Here is a 26,501-nt window from a genome sequence, read left to right as displayed (position 1 = left end):
TGTAATTGTTTTTACTGGTCGTTATATATACCATTGTCCACTAAGTATTAGTTGTTTGTCAAAATGCACACTGGTAGCTATATCTACCACCATTTCCAGCTCTTCTGGCACAGAAAAAAATGTTTTAAACATTTTTTGTCTTATTAACGCTGCATAATGAACTACTTTTACTATTCAAAAGTATAGTTTTACAAAAACAATAGTTCTGCCCGTTAAAGGGTTAAATCAAATAAACCTGGTTTAAACCAAAAAACGGATATTTTTGGTTTTTTGGAAAAAACTTTAATTTTGCCAACCCTGTATAAAATTAATATTCTATTGTTTTACTGTAAAGTGGAAAAGAAAATATTTTCCAGTAAGGAAAATATTTAATTTTGGAGAGTTTAAAAACTTACCCTCAGAAGAAGTGCACAACGTCAATCGAGGATTGTATTGATCCGTTAACCTTCTTATGACGTCTATTTGTTCTAAAGTCAGTTGTACTGCATCTTTATACTGGGAGTCACAAGGGACGTACGCTGCCCAGAACTGAAACAAAAAATAATATTAGACCCTCATTTAAGGGGATGGGAACATATTTTCGGCTGCAATGCTATTCAAATGGGGATTAATTTTTTTCGAATCCTGAGAACCCTAACAAGTATTTTTGAAAAATTTAAACGCAGAATGAAAGATTACGTTATTAGCGAGGGCCGAAAGTCCCTGAGAACTTCTATAATGTTTATTTTAATAAGTTACGGGGGTGAAAAAATTTAAAGGAAATTTAGTGTGATTTTTAATTTCAAATATCTCATTCAAAATAAAGTTTTTATTTATTCTAAGGGACTTTCCACCCTCGTTAATAATTTAGTCTTTCATTCTGCGTTTAAATTTTTAAAAATATTTATTGGTTTTTTCAGGATTCGAAAAAAATGAAAACAATGTCTGTCGTAATATTTTCCAAATCTATCTTTGTCTTACAACGCACTCAGTCGAATAGAATATTGTCAGCATATTGTCAGTCAGACAGTGACAATCAGTGACAATTTGAAATATTTTACATGGCATCTAATGGAGAATATTTTGAGTTGTTGATTAAATAATATTGATATATAATGTATTTGATAAATAATTGATTTAAGACGTGAACTTAATAAAAAGTTATTTATTGTGTATTATTTGTGGAAGATCCAAGCAGAGAAAATATAACAGCAGGGCCCCCGTAAGAACTACTGGCGCCTGTGTGCAAAAAATGATTTTGGCGCCCCTTAAGGCATTTTGATAATTTTTTTTTATTTTTTTTTGAAGGTAGGTAGGTAGGTGCAAATATAGCAAAATAGGAATAAATAACACCATAGCAAATCTTAATTAAATAAAGTTTAAGGGGCTTTATTGAATCAATTCTGCTGGACCATCTTCTCACACATGAGGGTTTAGAATTAACCCGAGAACATTTTTGCTCACCTCACAACATCCCACCTTTTTGTGGATGGCGAACCCAGAGTAACGCGATTTTCAAATTTTGTCCACGTTTTTACTGCAGCGGCTGGCTCGTTAATAGCTGAAAGATCGTCGCTGAATCTGAGCATTGATTGCGGTATACTGCTTGTGTGATTTGTTGGCGGTGCGTGTTTCGGAGTTTTGTATTTGAGAAATTTTTGTGAAGTGAAGCTTTTTTTTATAAGTACTGTGGAACCCCGATAAGTCGGCCCCCGATAACCCGGAAGTCCGGCTAACCCGAACCGATTTTTATCAGACAAACATTTCAACAATTAAAAATAAAAATGTATGTAATATAATATTTGAGAGATAATGTGTATTTGTGTAATTTGAACTATACGATAATAAAAATGACTCATGTCACAGGGCGGCATGGCACAGCGACGTTCATTTACTTGAACTATCGGAGACAACAGGCACCTGTAGTAGTATTCCTTTATTTATTTCAATCAAACTGTCTTAGCATTGTTTAAAAAAGGCTAAAAGACTATTTATTTTTTTTTAAAGAATGGTCTTAATCTTCACTGTTCTAAAATAGCATAACATCGTTCCGATTGTGACTATATTGGGTGTAGTACAGTCTTGTATTGTTCGTTTCCGTTTGCTTAGGTTTGTGTTTACGTGTTTTTAGTAATTCAGATGTGTACTGTGCATATATATTTCATGTTATTTCAATTATAACGGAGTTTATCTGTAAGTATACCGTATTTTATTAATTTTTACCATATTCTCCGGCTAACCCGGATTTTCGATAACCCGGATCGGCCGCGGTCCCGATTAATCCGAGTTATCGAGGTTCCACTGTATGTATTATTTCATAATTTCCTAATAAATGGTTGTTTATCACAATTTTGAAGTATCCTTCTTCATGTCTTCTTTTAAATATTGCATGTTTTTCTAATCTTGTAGCATTGGACAATTCTTTCTTCATCCTCTATTTCCTCTGCTCGAATGTATTTTAACAATAATTGTTTTCTTTGAATAATAATATTAATATTGTCCGTCTGTCGTCTGTCCGTCCATCCGTAAACATAACTCCTCATTATACCAGGTAGAATGAAAATTAGGTGTCCAATGAAAGCTTATGATCCAAGGATACTACTACAGGTGAGAAAATTTTACCTAAGACTTCCGCTTTTAGAAATGCAACCGCAAGTACTATTTTAAAGTCAATAGTACAAGAGATGTAATATTCGACGCGCTATAGCAAGATGAGAACAAATATATACCTACTTCTGGTTTCATGACTATCTGCCCGTCTGTTCGTCGTCCGTGAAAATAACTCCTCCGTCATTCCACTAGGTAGAATGACAGATGAGATGTCGAACGAAAGCTTATGATTCAAGGACGGTACCAAAGGTGAGAAACTTGACCTAGGACTTCCGGTTTTAGAAAGGCGACCGGGAGTACTGTTTTAAAGTCGTCGGAATAATATAAGCAATATATTATTCGACTCGCCCATACAAAGGTTATAGACTAGACGCTTCAGTCAAAACGGTTCCTACAATCCACACAGCCACACGCACAATCAGATACACCGCAATCACTGTTCAGCTACAGAGTTGCCAGATGTGATTTTATAAATCTCCCACTTAGAAACTGAAATTCCCTCAAATTGAAGCTCAAATCTCCCAAATTTAAATTTTTGGCACATTTTAATGAAGTAGTAGTCATATGTAAAGAAGAGTAAAACAAAATTATACTACTTATTAACAGAGGCCCTGGAAATAATTCATAGGTCCTATCGTCTTCGATTATATGAGAGTATAATATACAGTTCTATGTACATTCGTAAATTTAATTCCCCTAGACGGTTTCAAAATACCAAAAAATTGTGGGAAAATACCCCAATCTGGCAACCCTGTTCAGCGACGATCTTTCAGCGATTAAACGAGCGAGCCGCGCCAGTAAAAACGTACCTTTAGACGGGACTTATCATAATACTTATAACAAATCCACAGGGTACCAGGTGGTGCCGTGGTCGAAAAATTGTTTAAACAATTTTTTTTAAACAAATTCACAAAAGAAAATTTTTCATTTTGAACAAATTTTTTTTTAGATAACTATGGTCATTCTGAGTAAAAATGGTTCCTTGTCATTTTTCTCAAAGGTTGATTGTTGTCGAGTTATACGCGATTTAAGATTTGAAAAATGCGAAAAAAGGGCAATATACCTAACTCGACAACAATCAATTTTAGAGAAAAATCACTAGAGAACTTTTTTGCTCAGAATAACCCAAATTATCTAAAAAAAATTGTTCGAAGTGAAAAAATTATTTTTGTGAATTTGTTTAAAAAAGTTGTTTAAACAATTTTTCGACCAAGGTGCCGCCTGGAACCCTGTGGATTTGTTATAAAGACCTCTTTTTGAGTAAGCTTTTGCAAAAAAAAACCATCGAAATAATTTCGCTAACGGGGGCAACGATACAGCTTGGGCTATAGCGCTAATTGTTAATAATTAAAAACAACAGCTTTGTAATAAAATAATGACAAAAATTTCTTCAGGATCTTGAAGGAGGGGTTTTAAACTTTGACTTCGTCACTTTTTGACTCTCATATTAATAATTTTTAATCGAGTTATTAAGCCTTAAAAATGGCCATTTTCGCATTTTTAAGTTTAAATCGCGTATAACTCGACAACAATCAATTTTAGTAAAAAATGACAAGAGGCATTTTTTACTCAAAATGACCCAAGCGATCTAAAAAAATTGGTTCGAATGAAAAAAATTATTTTTGTGAATTTGTTTTAATAATTTTTCGACCAAGGCACCGCCTGGCTCTCTGAATTTGTTATAAAGACCTCATTTTGAGTAATTTGCAAAAAAATCGAATCGAAATAATTTCGCTAACGATGACGACGATACAGGCCTGTCTAATTAGTTATTTGATGGGTAGGCGATTATGAAATATTGTCGATTCATCATTTGAGTGTCACACAATCGTTGGCTCATAGATGAGATAGAATTACCGCCCACACACTACTACTTACATGTTTAGAATTTTTCCACGAAATCAGGGCTTAGTTAGGTATTTCTTATCTACAGTTTTGTCTACGGAATGGGTGTTTGTTATTTTTATAGCAGGATTTTTTATTTTATATCTATAGAAAGACTAATAATGTCATCCAAACAAAGTAAAACTGATCTATTTAATTTCTCAACTTTTATTTTAAAATTAATTTTTGTTTTTGATTTTTTTGTAAATATTTTGCAATTTTTGATCCTCAATTTTTGCGCCCCTACAGGATGGCGCCCGTGTGCATTACACACTTTGCACTTATGGTAGCGGGGGCCCTGTATAACAGGATAATATATCCTGTGATCCAAGTATTTTGTTGTTAAAGATATTCAAAACTGTAAGCGTTCCATAGTAACAATATATTATTAAAAAATCACTTTAACACTTTTCCTCTTTTCTCGATTGAGTATTAGTTTTTTTTATACATATAAATTATTACAATCACTGAATACATAGTTAGTGAAAAAATTATCACATTTATTAACTGAATTAATAATTTGCAATTATACAAATAACAGTTATCCAAGAACATTCAAAAGCCATCTCTTTAAGTTAATGACGACATTTTGAAGTAGAATGACATTCTAGTAATGTTTACATATCCATACCAGTGTGAATTTTACTACACGTAATTTGCCGTGTAAAGACTGAAAAAGTAGGGATAGCCGTAAAATATTTGCGAATTATGTACCGATCGCCTTCAGCTTTCTTTTAGTTAAAATACAATATGGTCAAGTATCCAGAACTTTTTTAAACGTCTAAATTGGATTTCTGGATTTAATTTCTAGACATTCATTTTTTGGACTCGCGAATTAAATTCTCGAGTAAATCGATCAGCTTTATCAACTTTACAAGCAAACACCTCTGTCGGACTTCATATTAGAATACAAAGATTGCAATGGGCCGGACATGTGACAAGAATGGGAGAGAATAGGCTACTAAAAAGAGCACTGAATGCTAGAAGGCAGGGAAAGAGATCATTTGGAAAGCCAAGAAAGCGCTGTATGCAAAAATTGTATACGAAAGCTGCATTCTTCACCTTTAAACCAATTTTGAATTTTGTCGATAGGACAAAAAGATAATCATCAGTGGCGTTACAGCTCTTTATGAGCCAAAGCCTTCTTCAGAACAATCCTCCATTCGCCCCTGTCTTTGGCAACTCTTCTCCATGCTCTAATTCCAGTAGATTTCAAATCATTTTCTAGGTTGTCTTGATACCTAAGTCTCGGTCTTTTTCTTGTTCGTTGTCCTATCGGCCCTCTTCGGTCAAAAACTTTTCTGACTATGGCATCTTCCTCTCGTCTGATTACATGACCTATCCATCTGAGACGTGCTTCTTCTTCTTCTTCTTCAGCTTTCAATAATCCAACTTTGAACATAAGCCTCCTCCAATTCAATCCGGTGTTGTGTATTTTACGCCACCTGTTTCCAGTTGTGTCCTCCAAACTTCATTATGTCATCGGCCCATCTCATTTGTGGCCTTCCTCTACTTCTTCTTCCTAACCACCGTCTCCATTGTTGTATTTCATGATTCCATCTTTTATCCTTCAGTCGGGCATTGTGTCTTGAGGAGTCTTTTGTACAGTACTAGGACAAAAAAATAGGCATGACAAAAAAAAAAAGAATCAAAAGATATCTAATTTTTACCGTCAAGTGGATACAAATTTTATTTAAAAAATTGATTTCGTGAGCGTAACTGGTATTCAAAACAAGTAATTGGACTTCGTAAGTCCTAGGTTTTCATCCAAAGTAATCGATAGTAGAACTAGAAGTCGATATTTGAACTCTTCGTGTAACGTTGTGTCGATTGCTACACGATTTTATTAATTTTGAGTCATCTTTACTAAACTTTAGGTCGTCGTTGTTTAAATAGAAATTATTTCAAAACCGGAACTAAAGATTCAAATTTCAAACTCAACTATTCAATACGCTTTGATTGATGTGTTATATGTACTATTTCAGCGAGTGATGTGTTATATGGCACTTCTGGTTAAACCGTTTTAACCGGAAATAATATTAAAACCAAAATTTTATATTTTTTCTCATCTTGCTAAGGCACGTCGAATGATATATGGCTTATACTATTTCAGTGACTTTAAAACAGTACTTACGGTTGCAACTCTAAAACCGGAAGTCCCATGTCAAATTTCTCATCTTTAATATCATCCTTGGATTATAAGCTTACATCCGATACCTCATTTGTATCTATCTGTATTAATTACGGAGGAGTTGTATTCGCGGACGAACAGACAGACAGACGGACAGACAGTCATGAAACCGGAAGTATTTATTAGCATCTTTAGTACCATTATTGGATTATAATCTTTCATTTGACACCTCATTTGTCATTCTACCTGGTATAATGACGGAGGAGTTATATTCGCGGTCGGATGGACAGACGGACAGACAGCCTAGCTCAAATTCCTCACCTTTAGTACCATCCTTGGATTATAAGCTTTCAGTGACACCTCATTTATCATTTTAGCTGGTATAATGACGTAGGAGTTGCGTTCACAGACAGACAGACGGACGGACAGACGTACATTTTTTGTTTGAGACATTTTTTTATACAGCGTACAGATTATTAGTAAGTCGGTGTATCCTTCTCGTACGATACAAGTTTTAGAGGAAATTTCGGGGTAGGGGTATTTGCGAAACACCTTCTAAAAGCGTGTTTTTTTTTTGTTGGAAAATGAACAAAAAACTCTATAGAATATAGAAAATTGCTTAGACTTCAGTCTTTCGGCTTTCAACCCCCCCAAGTAAAAGCATCCCTGAGCAAATCCGTCGTGACCAGAAAAAACGGCTATTTACTGGCCTATAAGTAATAAAAATAATACATACCATGACCATATTATTTAAAGTCGGTATATAAAGCAATAGTTTCCTATTTCTTTTTTTTTATAAAAGCCGAATAAACTATGCCGTTCATCGTCCGACTAAAAATATAGGAAACCTAACTGGCTTTTGCTAAAAAGAAAACCGATTGACGGGTTGCTAAAGGCGCACGGTCAATAAAGATAAAACGAAACAACAGTCAGTGAAAGAGTAAAAAGCCTGAGTGTGTATAAAGACAATTTAAAAGGTTCACACTACGATGGCAAACCAAAAGGATTTTGTGACGCTTCGTTGGTCTTCGACATTAATCAGGCGTACAACCTTATTGCTCGCTTGCCATACGTTGCGCTGTGTTGGTTGTTCTGCTAGTTTCCACACTTTTTCCTATTTTGTTGTTTGCGAAGATTCCGGGTCATCGTGCTTTGAGTCATCACTTTGTTTTGTTAGATCACGATCCCGCCGCAAAGAGTATCCGTCAATTTAAACAATAGTGTTATACGCTTTAGCAAGTATAGTACAGGAAATAGACTCATATTTGGATCAGCTGACTAATATCGCTTTAAACAAATAATAGACCAGGGCGCATCTGTAAAAATACTAGTACATTTGGACGTTGAGAGGTGACTCATATTTTTTTGCAGAAGTTGCTTGGAAATAACTCGTATAATAATAATTGAGTTATCCTCCCACTCAAACAGGTCCGGGTTTAAATAATCAAAATGTCAAAAAATTAAAGAAAAAGTCGATTTTTTTTTGGTTTTTTGATTATAACTTTAAAAGTTTCCGTTTCCAAGAAAAGTTGTACTGACATTAAAGTTGCGTAATTAAATTTCCAACAATATATCATTAGTTAAAAATTTTAAAAATTGACACACTTGTTGCAAAATAGCAATAATTGCAAAAAAAAAACATAAAAAACAATTATTCGCATTTTACGTTTTTCAACCATTTATGCTACACTTAGGACCTTCATATTTCACCCAGAAAAACTATGTGATTATAGTAAAACAATACTGTGAATTTCATTAATATCGGTTCAATAGATTTTTCAAAATAAATTTTGCAATCAAGCTTTCGCAAAAAAATTCATTTTTTCAAAATGTTGCAGGACTGAAAATAAAGCAGACAGCAAGTTGATTTTTTTTTACATATAGAAGAATACTGTTCCTTCCACTTGTAATTTGAAAAATTAAAATGGGTTAACTATTACGGCGCCAGGAATTTTTTTAAATAAACATTAATTTTTGGTGCTACGCGCAGGATAGTGGATAGTTTGCTCTGATTGGGCATTCCAATGACATTTGATAATGATAAATTTTAATTTTTAATAAATTTTGATATAAATAAATAAATTTGTTTATTGCAAAATAAAAACACATACTATGTCCTTTGAAATAACACTTTTTTTAGCAAAAACTTTCTTTGCTCATAATATATTTTAACTTAGAGGATAAAAGTTTATTATTTTTAAACATATGCAATTGTTTAAACAATAATCAAATTAGGTTGATTTTTGTGGAATTAAAATACATATTAAAATACAACAAAATATAGAGTAAGAAAATAATATCCAGTACGTAAATCGTTCAGCTGGACATAGGGAACATACATTGTATATATTTAGATACATAAATACATACATTGTATTATATTGAGATAATTGTAGCAACTGAGCTCTCTCGATGACAATATGTTTGTTAGCATTAAGGGGCATTAACCTCAAAATTGACTTATTTCGACTGACACAAATAAACGTCAAAATATGTAGTAGCTAAATATTTTTGGCCTAAGGTAATGAGAAAACTGTTTAGTTTCGAAATTAGTTTTTAAATAAAAAATATTTTAAAAATGAAAGTAAAATTCTTAACTCATTAAACTTTGTTTTTGATTTATTTATGGACAGCCTTGCTTCAAAACTCACTCATTCTATTCGTTCTAACAGCTCTATTGCACCAAAAACTCGTACTCGAACAGAAACTTCAACTAACACAGGTTAGCGCAGTTGCCACAATTCTCTCAATGTATATTCCCTATAATCAACTATTTATAATGGGAAATAAGCCACAATTTTACCAAAAAAAGATTTTATTAACGTTTCGAAGCCCAAATAGGGTTTCGTTGTCAAAATACAACAAAATACTACGCAACTCATAAATATTGACGATATCATTTTAAAGTCTTCTACTTTAAAATGTATAATATAGTTTTGAATTGCCAATATAAATGAGTCAGATTAAATAAATTATTAGAAAAATTTTTTTACTTAGCAACAACATTTTTGTTTATTTTAGTAGTATTTTGTATTTTGACAACGAAACCCGATTTGGGCTTCGAAACGTTAATAAAATCTTTTTTTGCTAAAAAAAAGTAGTATTTTGTATTTTGACAACGAAACCCGATTTGGGCTTCGAAACGCTAATAAAATCTTTTTTTGGTAAAATTGCATAATAACATTATAAATAGTTGATTATAAAAATGCTGCAAGGAAATAACTTCAGAACAATATATTCCCTATGTTCAGCTGAACGATTTACGTACTGTATTAGACAAAGATTGAAAGAAACTTTAGTGGAAATAAATTTGTGTGAATCGAACACCGCTGTCATGCGCGTAGCACCAAAAATTAATGTTTATTTAAAAAAATTCCTGATGCCGTAGTAGTTAACTGATTTTAATTCTGTAAATTGCGAATGAAAGGTACAGTACTCTTCTATATGAAAAAAAAAATCAACTTGATGTCTGCTTTATTTTCAGTCCTGCAACATTTTGAAAAAATGAATTTTTTTGCGAAAGCTGGATTGCAAAATTTATTTTGCAAAATCTATTGAATCGATCTTAATAAAATTTACAGTGTTGTTTTATTATATCATAAAGTTTTTCTGGGTGAAATATGAAGGTCCTTAGTGTAGCAATAATGGTTGAAAAGCGTAAAATGCGAATACTTGTTTTTTTTTATGGTTTTTTCGCAATTATTGCTATTTTGCAACAAGGGTGACAATTTCTAAAATTGTTGACCACTCCTATATTGCAGGAAATTTAGTTACGCAACTTTTATGTTAGTGCAACTTTTCTTAGAAGTGAATACTTTGAAAGTTATAATCAAAAAACAAAGAAAAATATCGAATTTTTCCTTAATTTTTTGACATTTTGATTATTTAAACAATGTTCCGGACCTTTTTTGAGTGGAAGGATAACTCAATTATTATTATGAGTTAATTCCAAACAATTTCTGCAAAAAATATGAGTCACCTCTTAACGTCCATCTCAAAACAGATACGCCCTGGACTATAAAGGCAAGTATATTTATAAAAAATTTAGTAACAGATATATTAGGTATTAAATTAAGGTTGTATAGATAGGGAAGCGAGGGAATTTTCGTGCTGGTATTTAATATTTTCCATTTCTCTTTTCTTCTCTTACATAATAGGTGAGTTAAGTATATCCCGACCATATCCCGACCATATTCCGAAACCTTCAGAACCCCGTCGTCTTGGCGAGATGAGCGATTTCGACGGTTCACAACCCCATCCCCTACGCGAGCTGTCATGTATCAAACATCGGGCTGTAACATCGGCCCGAGGTTTACGAAAGTCGGATATGTAGATTGTAATTAACAAGTATTTCACGCTAATTACCTTATCTTTTGTATGTTTTGGCTTTAAAATAAATATCTTAAAAACGAATACTGTCTCCGACTGAATTTTTTACCCGATATCATCACATTGGAGCCCGAGTAGGGACCTTTTTCGGCTTCTTTCATCTTGGTGCAACAAGAGACACACAATCGTCCACTCATTTGTTATTTTCATCTTTTTTTTTTCTGTAAAAAATGTATTTTATTTAGGTTAAGGGATTTAGTTGGTATTTCCGTTATATTTAGAGATTAAAGTTCTACTACTAGAACTACTACTCGTTGTTTCCCAAATGATTATAGACCAGGGCGCATCTGTAAAAATATTAGTACATTTGGATGTTGAGAGGTGACTCTTATTTTTTTGCATAAATTGCTTGAAAATAACTCACATAATAATAACTGAGTTATCCTCCCACTAAAAAATGTCCCGAATATTGTTTAAATAATCAAAATGTAAAAGAATGAAGGAGAAATTCGATTTTTTTCTTTGTTTTTTGATTATAACTTTTAAAGTATTTACTTCCGAAAAAAGTTGCACTGACATAAAAGTTGCGAAATTAAATTGCCTATGATATAGAATTGGTTAAACCCTTTTAACCCTTTTAAACTGGTTAAAATTTTTTAAAAATCGGCACCTTTGTTGCAAAATAGCGATAATTGCGAAAAAAACGATAAAAAAACAGTATTCGCATTTTACGTTTTTCATCCATTTATTCTACACTTAGAACCTTTACATTTTAACCAGAAAAACTTTATGATATAATAAAAGAATACTTTAAATTTCATTAAGATCAGTTCAATAGATTTTGCAAAATAAATTTTGCAATCCAGCTATCGCAAAAAAGATTCATTTTTTCAAAATCTTTCAGGACTGAAAATAAAGCAGATAACAAGTTGAATTTTTTTTACATATAGAAGAATAATGTACCTTTCATTTGCAATTTGCAAATTTAAAATCGGTTAACTACCACGACGCCAGGAATTTTTTTAAATAAACATTAATTTTTGGTGCTACGCGCAGGACAGCGGATACGTTTGCTCTGATTTGGCATTCCAATTACCTTTGATAATGATTGATAAATTTTAATTTTTACTACATTTACATACAAATAAATAAATTTGTTTATTGCAAAATTAAAACACATACTCTGTCCTTTGAAATAACACTTTTTTTAGCAAAAACTTTCTTTGTTCATATATTTTAACTTAGAGAATATTAAAATACAACAAAATATAGAGTAAGAAAATAATATATTAGATAAAGATTGGAAGAAATTTTGGTGGAAATCAACTTGTGTGAATCGAACACCGCTGTCCTGTGCGTAGCACCAGAAATTAATGTTTATTTTAAAAAATTCCTGACGCCGTGGTAGTTAACCAATTTTAATTTTGCAAATTGCAAATGAAATGTACAGTATTCTTCTATATGCAAAAAAAATTCAACTTCAAATCTATTGAAACGATCTTAATGAAATTTACAGAATTGATTTATTATATCATAAAGTTTTTCTGTGTAAAATATGAAGGTTCTAAGAGTAGCAGAAATGGTTGAAAAGCATAAAATGCGAATACTTGTTTTTTTTAATGTTTTTTTTTTCGCAATTATTACTATTTTGCAACAAGGGTGACAATTTTTAAAATTTTGAACCAATCTTATATTGTAGGAAATTTAATTTCACAACTTTTATGTTAGTGCAACTTTTCTCGAAATTGAATACTTTTAAAGTTATAATCAAAAAACAAAGAAAAAAACGAATTTTTCCTTCATTTTTTGACATTTTGATTATTTCAACAATGTTCCGGATCTTTTTGAGTGGGAGGATAACTCAAATATTATTATTTGAGTTATTTTCAAGCAATTTCTGCAAAAAAATTTGAGTCACCTCTCAACGTCCATCTCAAAACAGATGCGCCCTGGACTATTATACTTTTGTGAGTTTTGGAGGCTATGGGACTTTTAAAAACCTTATGAATTAGAAATGCATTATGAAGACTGATTCATTTACAGATACTTTTTTCGAAAAGAAAAAACAATGAAAAAATGAATTTCATTTGAAAATATTTGTTATTATACAAAAGAACCACTCTTTACAATTCCTTATTAAAGATAATTTCTTTCTAATGTTGATCGTCACTGCGGATAAGATGGTCAATTCGGAAATTTCAATTCTCGATGACGCGTTCCAGCATTTCGGTTGGTATTGAGTATTGGTATAACAAAAAAATTAACGCTTGATTATTTGTTGCCTTTTTATGTCCTATATTTATCAATTTAATTTATTATTTTTGCAAATTATATTCTATTGTATACTTATCTTCGTCTGTTTGATATAATAAGTAATTTTAATGTTTATCTAAAAGCTGATCTAGTTTTATTATTGCAAGTAGCTTTCTTTAGAAAAGCTTTCCGCTATAACGATTTTCAACATTTTAGTGTCATATGCTCGACGTGTAATAGTAATAATGCAGAAAGGTCGCAGTCTGTGAATAAGGGACTGTGCTGCAAAGTGAAAAGGCCACATTCGAGAAAACGCAATTAACTAGGTGTTCGGAGAGATTTGTACTACCCATTTCTCCTAATTACTTACTAACTGTTGAATTTCTCTTCTTAGAAAATACGACATTCGACTAACTGCAAACCAGTGTACACAGTTGAAAACTTAGTCAGTAAAACGCTCAAACCAATTTATATTTTATGGATATGACTATTACTTGACTAGCACCATAAATAGCTGAGCTAATATCTAAATTTTGTATTATTAAGTATTGAATTAGTGAAAAAGATCTATAGAACAAAAATTGCTTAAAATTAGTCAGTTTATCCATTTCTAGTCTTATTTTGAACATTTATTTTTTCACCCCCGATAAGGAGTGGCGTTCACCCCCCAAGTGAAAGCATCCCTGGTCCATTATGTTCAAAAGTAAAGTAGAGGGCAAAAGGAATCTGAAGATAAATTTTCCAGCATATTAGTCATCACGAGGACAATTAAACTCCAAAACAGCTATTTACTGGTCTACAAATAAAAAACTAATAAATCCCATGAACATAACTATATAAAGCGTCGGTATATAAAGCGTTTATTTTTTAAAAATGAATAACCATTTTCAATTTCGTTGCAAAACGAAAATACAGCCGAACCATATTCCAGTCCAATCAGAGAGTGCTGCAAGCACCTCTACCGGTTTCGAAACTTATTAGTCTCTCATCAGGAGGCACATATGCTGCTCTCCCTGATCCAACCAAAACAAACCCCAGCGTGCAGTCCCGAATTGCAACGAACGAAATGGCATAGATGCCCTAGCGGCAACTGCTAGCAAAAGACTAAGTTTTCACTCTAATGGCATATAACATATCCCACCAGAATGAAAACAATGGGAACCTTCTCTGGTTACACCTCCGAGGCTTCTACAATTTGCAAGCCATACGGGAAATGCCTTTACAATTTGCAAGCCTTTGCAAGCCGTATGGCTTGCAAATTGTAGAAGCCTCGGAGGTGTAACCAGAGAAGGTTCCCATTGTTTTCATTCTGGTGGGATATGTTATATGCCATTAGAGTGAAAACTTAGTCTTTAGTCGTTTATTTTTTATTTTATAAATGCCGAATAAACTATTCAGTTCATCGTCCGACTAAAAATATAGGAAACTCGCACTGTAATGAGCTTCGTAAGTAATGAAAACGCTTTATATTGTCTAAGTACCTACTCATTTCTGTCAAACAAGGATTCAAAATGATCTGCAAAATTTAACCAATTAATCTAATTACCATCAAATTTTGGTAACTCGATAGGTTAAGTTCAATACAAAGCTTGCGCTCACTAGCTTTATCGCGGTCTGTATTAGGAATGAGAAAAACCTACCGGTTTAACCTAAAACCGGTTTTTTTACTTCGTAAAAACCGGTTTTACCTGTTGTTTTTTTGTCCCGGTTATAACCGGTTTTTTTTCTTTTTAAAGTAAAAACCGGTTATTAAGTTTTTACGGTGATTAGGATTAGATTAGGTATTATTTTGGATCCCAATCATAATTATTATTCTCAAGTAATTATTCCAAACAAAACCATAATTCAAATTTTATTTTATAAATACAGAAGCAAACCGAAAGTGCAAACTTACATCAGCCAGAAACAATTAAGTTTTATTATATTTCGTTGAAAAGGTATTTGTAATCATAATATTTACATAAGAAGTGATCTGGTTGAAGTAGACGCAAACATCATCTATTTTCCACACTTGACTCTGGACACTGAAAGTGGGTGAATGACTTTTTCTGATTACCAAAAATATTGTTCTGACTATGAATATCGAATTACCGATTACGAATACGAATCTCCAAGGATTTCCCTACGTTTTTAAAACGATACCCCCATACAGGAAGTATTAAATGAGTTAAAATGTACCTATTATACAAATATACAAACGTGTTAAAATAAATACATGATAAATTTTTTTTGACCGTAGTAAAAATAAATGATAAATTGCATTATCCAATCTATTTTCAAGTAAAATATTTATGTTGATATTATTTTTTTTAATCCCATTTGAAAGAGTCGGGGAAATTTTTTATAAGTTGAAATGCTTGGGTTAAATTGTATATTATTGCAATATGTATATATTAATTTTACGCTATATTATATTTAATAATAATCAATAAATATATATAATAATAAGAATAATAAAATAATAAATAAATATAATAACTAATACAGTCGAACCCGCTTATTGGAATAGCCTTCGTGCCAATCAAAAAATTCCTATACCGGGGATATTCTAATAACCGATCATTGGTCGCTAGTAGAAACGGTTCGGGTCCTCAAATTTCTATTCCTAAAACCGGGATATTCCTTTAAGAGGTATTCTAATAAGCGGGTTTGACTGTAGAATAAAATGGTTTTATTAACAATTGTGTTTTATTTATATTGATATTGAATATTGATGTTCTTTCGATAGTACTAATTTGGATCATATTGATATCGAGTATCGAGTCGAGTGGAGTATCGCAAACTAAAGTACATTGTAAGTGTAACATTGTAACCTATTGGATTAAAAAAACCGAAAACCGGTTTTTGGAAAAACCAGTTTTTTTGGCCAGTTATAACCGGGAAGTTAAACCTTAAGCAAAAAAAACCGGTATAACCGAAAACCGGTGTTTTGTCAGAAACCGCCATCCCTAGTCTGTATATAATTGTCTCAAATGATTCTCTGTGCTATCGCTATAAGCGAATTATATTTGCTATAAAAGTGTTCTCGTTATTAAAATTCTACCTAACTATCTAATCAGCCTAATTACAGCCCTTGGATATAGGCTTGCTCTTCCTTCTTCCATACCTCTCTATCTTGGGAAATTTGCATCCATTTTGGCTCGGCGTGTTTCTTTTTTGGTTGCATTCTACGGTCTCCAATATATGATATTCTTAGTCCATCTTTCATCCTTCTGCCTTAGGGTGTGTCAGGTGAACTTTCATTTTTAAGCTTTACTATTTGGGTTGAGACATCTTTCACTATGTTTTGTTACGGATCCAATCGTTTCTTTTCCTATCTTTGTAATTGACGAGCATATTTTATGTCATATCGACGTGTAATAATGCAGAAGGGCCGCAGTCTGTGAATAAGGGAGTGTGCTGCAAAGTGAAAAGGCCACATTTAAGAAAAGGCAATTAACAAGGTGTTCGGAGATTTGTACTACCCATTACTTGGTTCAGATCTTACACCAATTGATTTTTCCTATGAGGTTTCTTAAACTCAATATTTATATCTTTCTTACTTACTTATTCCATGGCGTTACAACCCTTCGTGGGTTTTAGCCAACTCGACAACATGCCTCCACTGTTCTCTGTCTTGAGCAACCTCTATGCAATTCTCCACGCCCATAGCATTCAGATCTCCTGCTATATTATCTCTCCACGGAGTCGAGGGCGTCCGCGTGGTCTCCTTCCAGTTGAGACTTCCTCCCACACCAGTCCTACTGTTCTTTGGTGAGAATGTCTTCTAAGGTGTCCTGCCCATTGGAGTCTTCTAGACTTTATTCCTTTTATGATGTTGGCGTTTTATGATGTTGGGTAAAGTTCTTCGAGCTCATTGTTAGTTCTTATCCCATATTGTCCTGATGCTTCATACAGCACAGGCCCAAAGATCTTTCTTAGGATTTTTCTTTCCTAAACACGTAGTCTCTCTTGAATGAAATGATCCTCAACGTTCAAGAAAACTGCCGTCCTGGGTACAATTTCTGCAAAGAGATAGGTAGAAGGCAATTTAAACATTCAATTGAAGCCAAAAACAAATTTTATTTATACAACTAAACATTTTTATTTGTTTTCTATCAGCAGTAAAATGTATTTTGTGTTAAACAAATTACATACAGTGAGGACGTTTGGGTTGGAATAAATTAATTTTCTCGAGAATGGGCGACTCTGGAGACTAATCCCGAAACATGTCGATTTTTATTTTTAAATTTTAATTTTTTGACAAATTATATATCATACTACAGGGTGATTGATTAGTAAGGTAAAGCTCAATAGCTCCGCTATAGTAATAGATCGCAATAAAAGTTAATAACAAAAATTTTAGCCACCTTTGAACTTCACATTACAAAATTAGTTAGAATGTTACAGGGTGTTCGATAACACAGTGGCAGACCTAACTTATGTTTTTTTTTTAAATGGAACACCCTATATTTTATTTTATATTTGAAATCCTGTTAACTTCTCCATCACAAAATATAAAGGTTTGTAATGTTATACAGAGTATTTCCAAAGTTATAACCAATTTTGTATGAAAATCATAACAAGTTCAACTCCCTGTATAAATAAAAATAAGCAAAACAGCAACAGTCTGTTAATGCCATATTTTTTTATTTATTGTCAAAATTTTTAAGAATTATTGATATTGCTAATTTTTTTATATCAAATACAGGGTGAGTCAAAACGCAAGTACATTATTTTCTTAGTAATGTTAAATGGAACACCCTGTATTTTATATCATTATTGAAAAGTAACATTAACGTACTTTAATTTCTATATAACATTCCCTATGCCCAAATTTATTAGTTTTCGAGATATTTTCATTTTTCAGAGCAAATTATTTGGACATGTTGGGTATTAGTGCACCCTAATATGTCTGTGTAGATTTTGGCATTGGATCCGACCATCACTTGTAACACCGTTGCCGTATCCTCTATTTTTTCATACTATCACGTTACAATTTTTTGTGATATTATACACGAGCGGGACACCCTCAAAAAAGCGCTTAGTTTTCGAGATACTGACCACGGAGGGGTGAATGGCTTATTCATACTTTATATTTTCGAGGGTGCTGAAAACGAAAATGAGGTTTATTTTGAATTTTATAATTTAATCTAAAAATAAAAAAAATTAAATCACGTTTTTTGCGTTTACCTCGCTACAACTCTGTTCCATTTTAATATTTTTTTCTGAAATTTTTACAGTATTGTTGTTGTTTGTTTGGGTTTATATGACTGCGGACACTAAATCCATTCGCCAATTTTACTATTTTTTATTTTATTAGTCATTTTTTCGTATCTTATCCTAAAACTAATACTAATATAATAAACAATTCTACTAATAAATAATTATTTTTGTATTTTTTTTTTAATAATTTTTTATATATTTTTTTTTTATTTATTTTTTTCTAAATGATGTTCTCAGAGTTCCACAGCAAAAACTGCAACATTCTTCTTTAGCCCTCTACTTCATTCGAAAGCTATTTTACTATGGACTGTCCAAGTTCGTCATTCATTTTTATCTACATATTTTTTTTATATTTTTTTAATTATTATATATTTTTTCTATTTTTTTTTTATATATCTTTTTTATATTTTTTTTTTCTTTTTTTTTGTTTTTTTTTATTTTTTTTTTATATTTCTTTTCTTTTTCTTTTTTTTCTTTTCTTTTCTTTATCTTTTAACATATAACAATTTACAAGAAATACTTACTCTATATTTTACAATTACAATTTAAGCTTAATATCTAAAATATGTTTATACAATAGTCGGTATACCAACTCATTATTTTCTAATGTTAATAAATAATTTAAATTAACGGGATGGTGGACATCAGTCAAAGAATACAGTGAATTTAAAAACATATTAACTTTATTAGAGATAAGAGAACATGTCAAAATTTTGTGTTGTAGATTGCCCAACTGTCCACAAATACATTGTGGACAATCAGCTATATTAATTTTAAATAAATATGATGGAGTAAGACAGTGGTCAAATCTCATTCTGCATATGGTTCTTGTCATATCTTTTGTCGACTCCATTTTAGAAAACCAAGGTTTATCCGTTATATAGTTTCTGATGGATCTGTAGTGGTTTCCTGTATTTGCGTTTTCATCAATATACCTTTCTTTCCATTCTTTCTTAATCTCTTTGAATAAATTTGATTCAATATCTTTTGGCGTACAAAGATAATGGGTTAATACTCCTTGTGTCACCGCGTTTTTAGCCAATTCATCTACCATTTCATTTCCAGTTATTCCACAGTGGCTTTTAACCCATGCCAATTTAACAGACTTTCCTTGTTGCTGAAGTTCTATAATTTTATTTATGATATATAATTCAATGTAGTTCACTTTTGATTTAGGATTTATAGCACTAATTTTACTAAGAGAACTTTTACTGTCACTAAAAATTATAAACTTTGAATGATTTATATTAGATAAATATTTTAGTGCTTCCATTATCGCTATTAATTCAGCTGTGTATATACTCATAATAGAATTTAGTTTAAACATTTTACTAATTTTATTACTGCTATCCCAATAGGCACACCCCACACCTTCAATATTTTTTGATGCATCTGTATATAGCATAAAACAATCTTTGAACATTTGTGAACTGTCTGAGATAAACACTAATTTTCTTAAAGATAGAGGCAAATTGCTATAGTCCCTTAAAAAGCATACCTGAACTTGTTCCATAGTATTAAAGTCGATATTATAATTTGGGTGTATGTCATATTTATAAAGTTGTTTATCATATATTATCATTTTTGAATATAAATCTACTATATTTAGAGTTTTCTTTTTTATCCAATATTTTTCTGTCAAGTCTGCTAAAAACAGTTGATGTATTTTGGAAATTAAAATTGCCTTTTTTTCATACAATCTAACTAAAAGGCTGATGCCAAGTTTTTTTCGTCTTATATCCATCGGTATTTCACAGCATTCAACTTGTAGATTATTTATCGGTGTACTTCTTAGGGCTCCTATACACAATCTAAGGGATTTATTAATGATTTTGTCTATTTTACTTAAATGACACTGTGATGCGTCACTGTATAATATTGATCCGTAGTCGAATATAGCTCTTATATTATTTTTAAATAACAACAATGAAATATTTGGATCTGCTCCCCAACGTAAGTGTGATACGAATCGAAGAAGGTTTATTCCTTTTTCTGTTTTTTTAACTATATGGTCTATATGTTCTTTCCAGAGAAGCTGTCTATCCAGAGTAATACCCAAATATTTAACATAACTTTGTACAGGATAGGATATATTGTTTATTAAGATGTAATTGGGTATTTCTTTTCGTTTTCTTGTAAAAATACATAATTTGGTTTTGGAATCAGATATATTTAGTCCATGTAATTCACTCCATATTTTAATATGTTTGTCTCCTTCTTCAATGGATTTGACTGCATTTTCTATTTTAATGTTTTCTTGATAAATAACTATATCATCTGCAAATTGTAAAATTTTTGTTGAGTGTAAATTTTTTTCTATATCAGAAGTGTAAATTAAATATAACAAAGGGCTTAATATTCCTCCTTGAGGTAAACCACCCATCGCTAGTCTTGGACCAAATGTGTTATTATTTACCGATATATAAATTTTTCTACAGTCATACAATTTTATTATTTTTTGACAGAAACATTCTGGCAGACCTATTTGTATCATTTTGTTATATAGTATATTTAAATTAACGTTGTCGTATGCTGCTTCGACATCTAATAAAAGAGCTATTACTGAAGAATTTTTCGTAAACGCTAAATTGATATCTGTTACCAAATGGCTCACTGCTTCCACAGTAGAATGATTTTTTCGAAATCCAAATTGTGTTTGTGATAATTTATTGTTTTTTTCTAGCCAACTTTCGAGCCTAAGTTTTATCATTCTTTCCAGTGTTTTTGTTATGCAGGAGCTCAATGAAATACCTCTATAAGATTCTGCTGAATCAGGATTCCGATTTGTTTTGAGAATAGGAATCACCCGGTACTCTCTCCAGTTATCTGGAATATCTTCTGATAGCCATATTTGATTAAAAAAATTTAATAGTGTTTCTTTTCCTTTTTGATGTAAATTGGCCAACATAATATAATGTACATTATCTATACCTGGAGAAGTATTTTTCTTATTCTTAAGGCTTATTTCTAATTCACAGAAACTAAATGGAACTGAAAGTGGATGGTTAGAATTTTTCCTTTCCATTACATTAATTTTTGAAAATATATTATCTGGACATAATTTTCTTAAAAACTCCTCAACCCATTCTCCTTCCGTCACTGGATTTACTTGTGGTTTAAAAATGTTTTGTAATCGTTTGGCTTGATTCCACATATCTTTAATTGGTGTATTTTTGTTTAAAGTTTTACAAAAATTTCTCCATGCATTACGCTTACTCTCTAATACAACTTTTTTGGTTTTTGCTACACATTTATTATAATTTATATAATTTTGTATATTAGACTGTAGTTTAAACTTGCGTAAGGCTAGTTTTTGTTCTTGTATTACCTTTTTACAATTGTCATTCCACCAAGTTTTTCTAAATCGTGGATTAGTCCCTGTTCTCATCTCCGGTATACATATCTTACAATATTCATTTAATTTATTTAAAAATTGTTGGTAACTTAAATTATTATCAATTTCCATGAAATTATCAGTGATAGAAGAGAAAAGAGACCAATCCGCTTTATTTATGTTTCACTGGAATTTTGTATTTACACATTCCGCTTTATTGACATTAATATTTGACTTAATAACAATAGCAAAATGGTTTGAACCTAATGTCTCGTCCACAACATCCCAATCGAAAAAATGACTAATATTTGCTGAGCATATTGTAAGATCTATTGCAGATTTATTATTGCTATTCGATCTACGCATCAAAGTCTCTTTACCATTATTTAAAATTACAAGATTACAGTCCTCAATAGCTTCTAACAGATTTTTTCCTATAGTGTCTACAGTACTACAACCCCAAACATAATTGTGGCTATTAAAATCACCACCAATGATAAAAGGCTTCTCTAGACTATTAAAAAACTTTTTCCATTCATTTACTGTGATTTTAAGATTTGGTTTTACGTATATTGAATAAATGTTTATCTTTTTGCCGGATTGAATTTTAATTGATATGCTATTGCACATTATGTCATTGATTTGGTGAAAAGTAGGACTGTTGTAAAATTTAATTAATTTTTTTAAAATTATGGCTACTCCACCATATCCGTCATCTCTATCATTCCTAAAGACATTATAACCAGTAAAGTTAATAAAATTACTTTTTTTTAGCCAAGTTTCTGATATTAATCCTATATCTATTTTATTGTCATACAAGAATTTTTCTAAATATCCCTTATTTGTTTTAATTGATCTCGCATTCCATTGAAGAAATGAAACGTTAGCCATCACGAGGTAATAATAATTGTGAAATATTGTTTTTTAATAATTCCAACGTTTTTTTATCTAAGTTGTGATTAATTTGATTTAATGTTGCTGAAATAAAATTTACTATTATTTCTCCTATATTATTTTGATTATCGTTTTGTGTTTGTGTTTTGGTAGAATAAATGGGATTATTAAGATTATAACAAGGCTGACTTTGTACTTTTGGTGTTTGCAAAATTTTTCTGCGTCCTTCCATTGTTTCTTTATCTACACTACTAGAATCAATACTACTTGATCGTTTTCGTTTATATATTGTATATTTATTAGAAGTATTTTCTTGGTCTTTGCTTACTGTTGAATAATATTTTTTATATTTATTATTAGCTTCATAATATGTTATATTTTCATTATTCATAACTTTTTTAATATATTCCTGTTTTTGTCTTTCTGTACAATCTGCTCCCTTGTCAGTAGCGCTGTGGTTTCCTTTGCACAATACACAAAGTAAATTATTCGGATTGGAACAATTAGATTTGTTGTGTTCTTCGCCACATCTTTCACACCTATCTTTTCCTCTACATTGAGCACTTATATGCCCAAATCTCAAACACTTTAAACATTGGATTATTCTGGGTGTATAATTTTCCACCTCGTATATCATTTTTTCTATTATTACATTTTTTGGTATAGACTGACCTTTAAAAATGACAATTACGGTTCCTGTTTTTACATAAATAGTATTACCATTATCTTGAGACACTTTCCGCATAATTCTTTTTACATGTAATACTTCGAACTTAATTCCAAATCTAGGTTTAATTAATGATAATAAATCATTATCTTCTATCTCTTTATCTACCAATTTTATAACACCTTTCTTTTGAGTAAAAAACGTTGGAATATATGCCTCGTACTGTTTGCTTTTTAGAATTTCAGAATCAATTAATTTATTAGCACTAGCAAAATTATTTAGTTCTACCTTGATTTTATTTCTACCAACTACTGTAATTTGTGTGATATTATTTTCAATTTCAGGTACTGCACTTAAAATCAAACGGGCCGTGCCGATCCTGTGTAATCGACCAATGTTACCGTTTTTATTTTCTATGTGTACTATATAAGGTGCATTATCTCCAAATTGATATCTATGTTTTAATCTTAAATTTATTACTTTATTTAAATTTTGCTTACCTGACTTATCTGTTTGATTTAAATTTGTCAAAGTTTCATCGTTATTGGAACTAAATTTGTTACTTACCTCAATAATGCTACTTGTTTGGTTTTGTTTGTTTGTTACCTTATTATTTAGCCTATTTTTATTTAATTCCTCATATTCCATCATCCCATCTCCTTCCATTTCTACATAAAATTTCTCTTTATCTGGAGGTTCAGGTGGTATACCTTCCATATTACTTGTTTTCTGAAATTTAACTTCTTGTCGCGAAATTTCACACTTTCTTACAGAGCACTAGTTTAGTACTTCTTTATACAACTAGCAATACTCAAAAAGTTAAGAAAAAACCTTAAAAATTAATAATTTTTAGGAGGATTTCTAAATAAACTTCCTTTCAATTTGACGTTTATTTGACAATTGCCATTTTTACAGTATATAGCTCTAAGATTTCTGAAGAAAAAGGTACCTGCTTCAAGTTTTTATTCTTATCATGATAAAGGTTATGAATTTTTCAAAGAAAAAAGGTGCGGATTTGTGCATTGCAAAGTTTAATCGCAAAAGTTGTGTGACGAAGTTTAAAATTTAGCTTCTTAATCACGTTTATTTGAAAGTAGAGAGCACAAAGAAGTTTTCTGGTAAGTTTTAGATCAAAATGTTTAAAAAAAAATAGTGCAACTTTTAATGTCGACATTAGCAATCCCCAATATTACGCTTATTTTTTGAGGGACAGACAATCTAGGTTTAATTTCTCACCTTTAGTACTATCCTTGGATTATAAGCTTTCATTTGACACCTCATTTGTCATTCTACCTAGTATAATGACGGAGAAGTAAATGTTCTTATTCTATTATTCTTGTAGGTACATTTAACATTCATTGAAATTATAAAAGAAATGGCATGGCAACACTGTGACGCACAAACATGATTCAGCTGTGCGTTACGTAGGGTGCACTAATACCCAAGATGTCCAAAAACTCAGTCAGTTTCGGTTGTGTCAATTTCGTCTGCCATCGGAACAATGTTATGTTATTTAAAAACAGTGGCTCTTTCATTGTTTAGAAGACCATTGTTTAAAAAATAATTTTTTAAAAGACAGTTGGAAATAAATAAAGGAATAACAGGTGCCTGTTGTTTGCGATAGCCCCAGATAATTAACATCGCCCTGCCGCCGCCGCCGCCGTGTGCCATGAGTCATTTTTACTATCGTATAGTTCAAATTACACAAATACCCATTATCTCTGAAATATTATATTATGGTCGAAGCGAAGTTTTATCAATGAAACTCGATATTTTTAAGACATTCCAGAAGAGGCTACAGATAAAATGTTTTAACATAATACATACATTTTTATTGTTGAAATGTTTGTCTGATGAAAATCGGTCCACGTTAACCGGACTTCCGGGTTATCGGGGGCCGACTTATCGAGGTTCCACTGTATTAAATAGAGAATTGAATATCCTTTCAAATAAGCTAGCACGTGACCCCTATTCTTATTTAAAAACATCATCGATTACTTCATCACGCCCAGATGGATAATATGATATTATAAAAAAATATAATATATGTATGCCAAGAAATCATAATTTAAAAATAAAAATCGACCTGTTTCGGGATTTGTCTCCAAAATCGGCCATTCTCGAAAAAACTAATTTCCATAATTTTGCTATATGACAATTATTATTAGATACAAAAGTTTTACTGTGTCCACGAGACCTCTATCCTTTCGCGTTTATTCACTTTGTTGGAATTTCGAATATGATCATAAACTCTCTCTACATATGAATGTGTGCAGCTTGTATACATCTGAATGTATGCGAAAATATGTTAGCTCAGGACGGAAATTGAAAGAGGTGTCTGTATAAATTCGAAGCTGTGGAATTTTTGGAACAAAGGTAGAGGATTTCTATCTCAGAAATTGTAAGGGAAGCAGGTATTTATTTGAATAATGGTATCGAGGTCGATATACCTAATTATGCTACAGAAAGGAATACTTATTTTAATACAGTGCTTGAGTATATTACAACTCTTAGAATACAACAAAAAAGTACCCATATAAGACGAATTCAAAGAAGATATTGAATACCTTAAGAGTAACAAAGGTGAACGTGAAAATGGAACTGTTAATGAGATTATAGAGATAAGAAAAACTGAAAAAGAAGGTTCATCTTATCTCAAAAAGACAAAAACAGAAGAGGTCTTCGAATGATTGGATCAGGTTTATCTTTCTTCTTGCGAAGAAATACAGATTCGTGAACAGTGATATTTTCTCCCATAACTTGATTTATTGCATAAAACTTCTAGAGATTTTTATTGAAACAACAAAAAGCATGAAATGACAGTTTTGCGAAGTCGTATTACAAATCAGGTAGATTATGTCTATATCAAAAAAGAAAATGGATATATAACTGCTGTGTAACTAATTGAATGCGAAGAAACTGTATATTTTTAGCACATTCATAAAAACCTTCTGAACGTTCTTTTTGAAAGAATTCCAAGTTTCATAAAACCATCTCAGCATGTGGCACAGAAACCAGCTCAACTAAATTATTTGGTAGCATCTGTCTTCGCTGTTTTTCTCCACGGTCGTCTCCTGCAGCAGCAGAAAACTAAATCATCGTACCAGCATCAGCATTACCTACTGTTTAAGTTAAAGCTGCACCTCATCATCATTATTGGCACTACAATTCTTAAGTCATGGGCTGTTCTAGGATCAGCTTCCATTCCTTCCTAT

General features: G+C 31.5%; 1 protein-coding gene across 2 annotated transcripts in view; it reads right to left on the bottom strand.

Moving 5' to 3' along the window:
* The window catches only part of LOC114324245 (dipeptidase 1), a 996,635-nt gene that overhangs the window by 194,528 nt on the left and 775,606 nt on the right, over positions 1 to 26,501 (bottom strand). For both annotated transcript variants that reach the window (XM_050646393.1, XM_028272037.2), the window contains one exon: positions 396 to 528. In XM_050646393.1, the coding sequence (XP_050502350.1) occupies positions 396 to 528 (133 nt within the window). The remainder of the gene's footprint in view (positions 1 to 395; positions 529 to 26,501) is intronic.

Source organism: Diabrotica virgifera, chromosome 3, assembly GCF_917563875.1.
Source record: "Diabrotica virgifera virgifera chromosome 3, PGI_DIABVI_V3a".
In the NCBI taxonomy this organism is placed as follows: domain Eukaryota; kingdom Metazoa; phylum Arthropoda; class Insecta; order Coleoptera; family Chrysomelidae; genus Diabrotica; species Diabrotica virgifera.
Note: the sequence above shows the minus strand (reverse complement) of the source record. Positions and strands in the feature narration are given on the sequence as shown.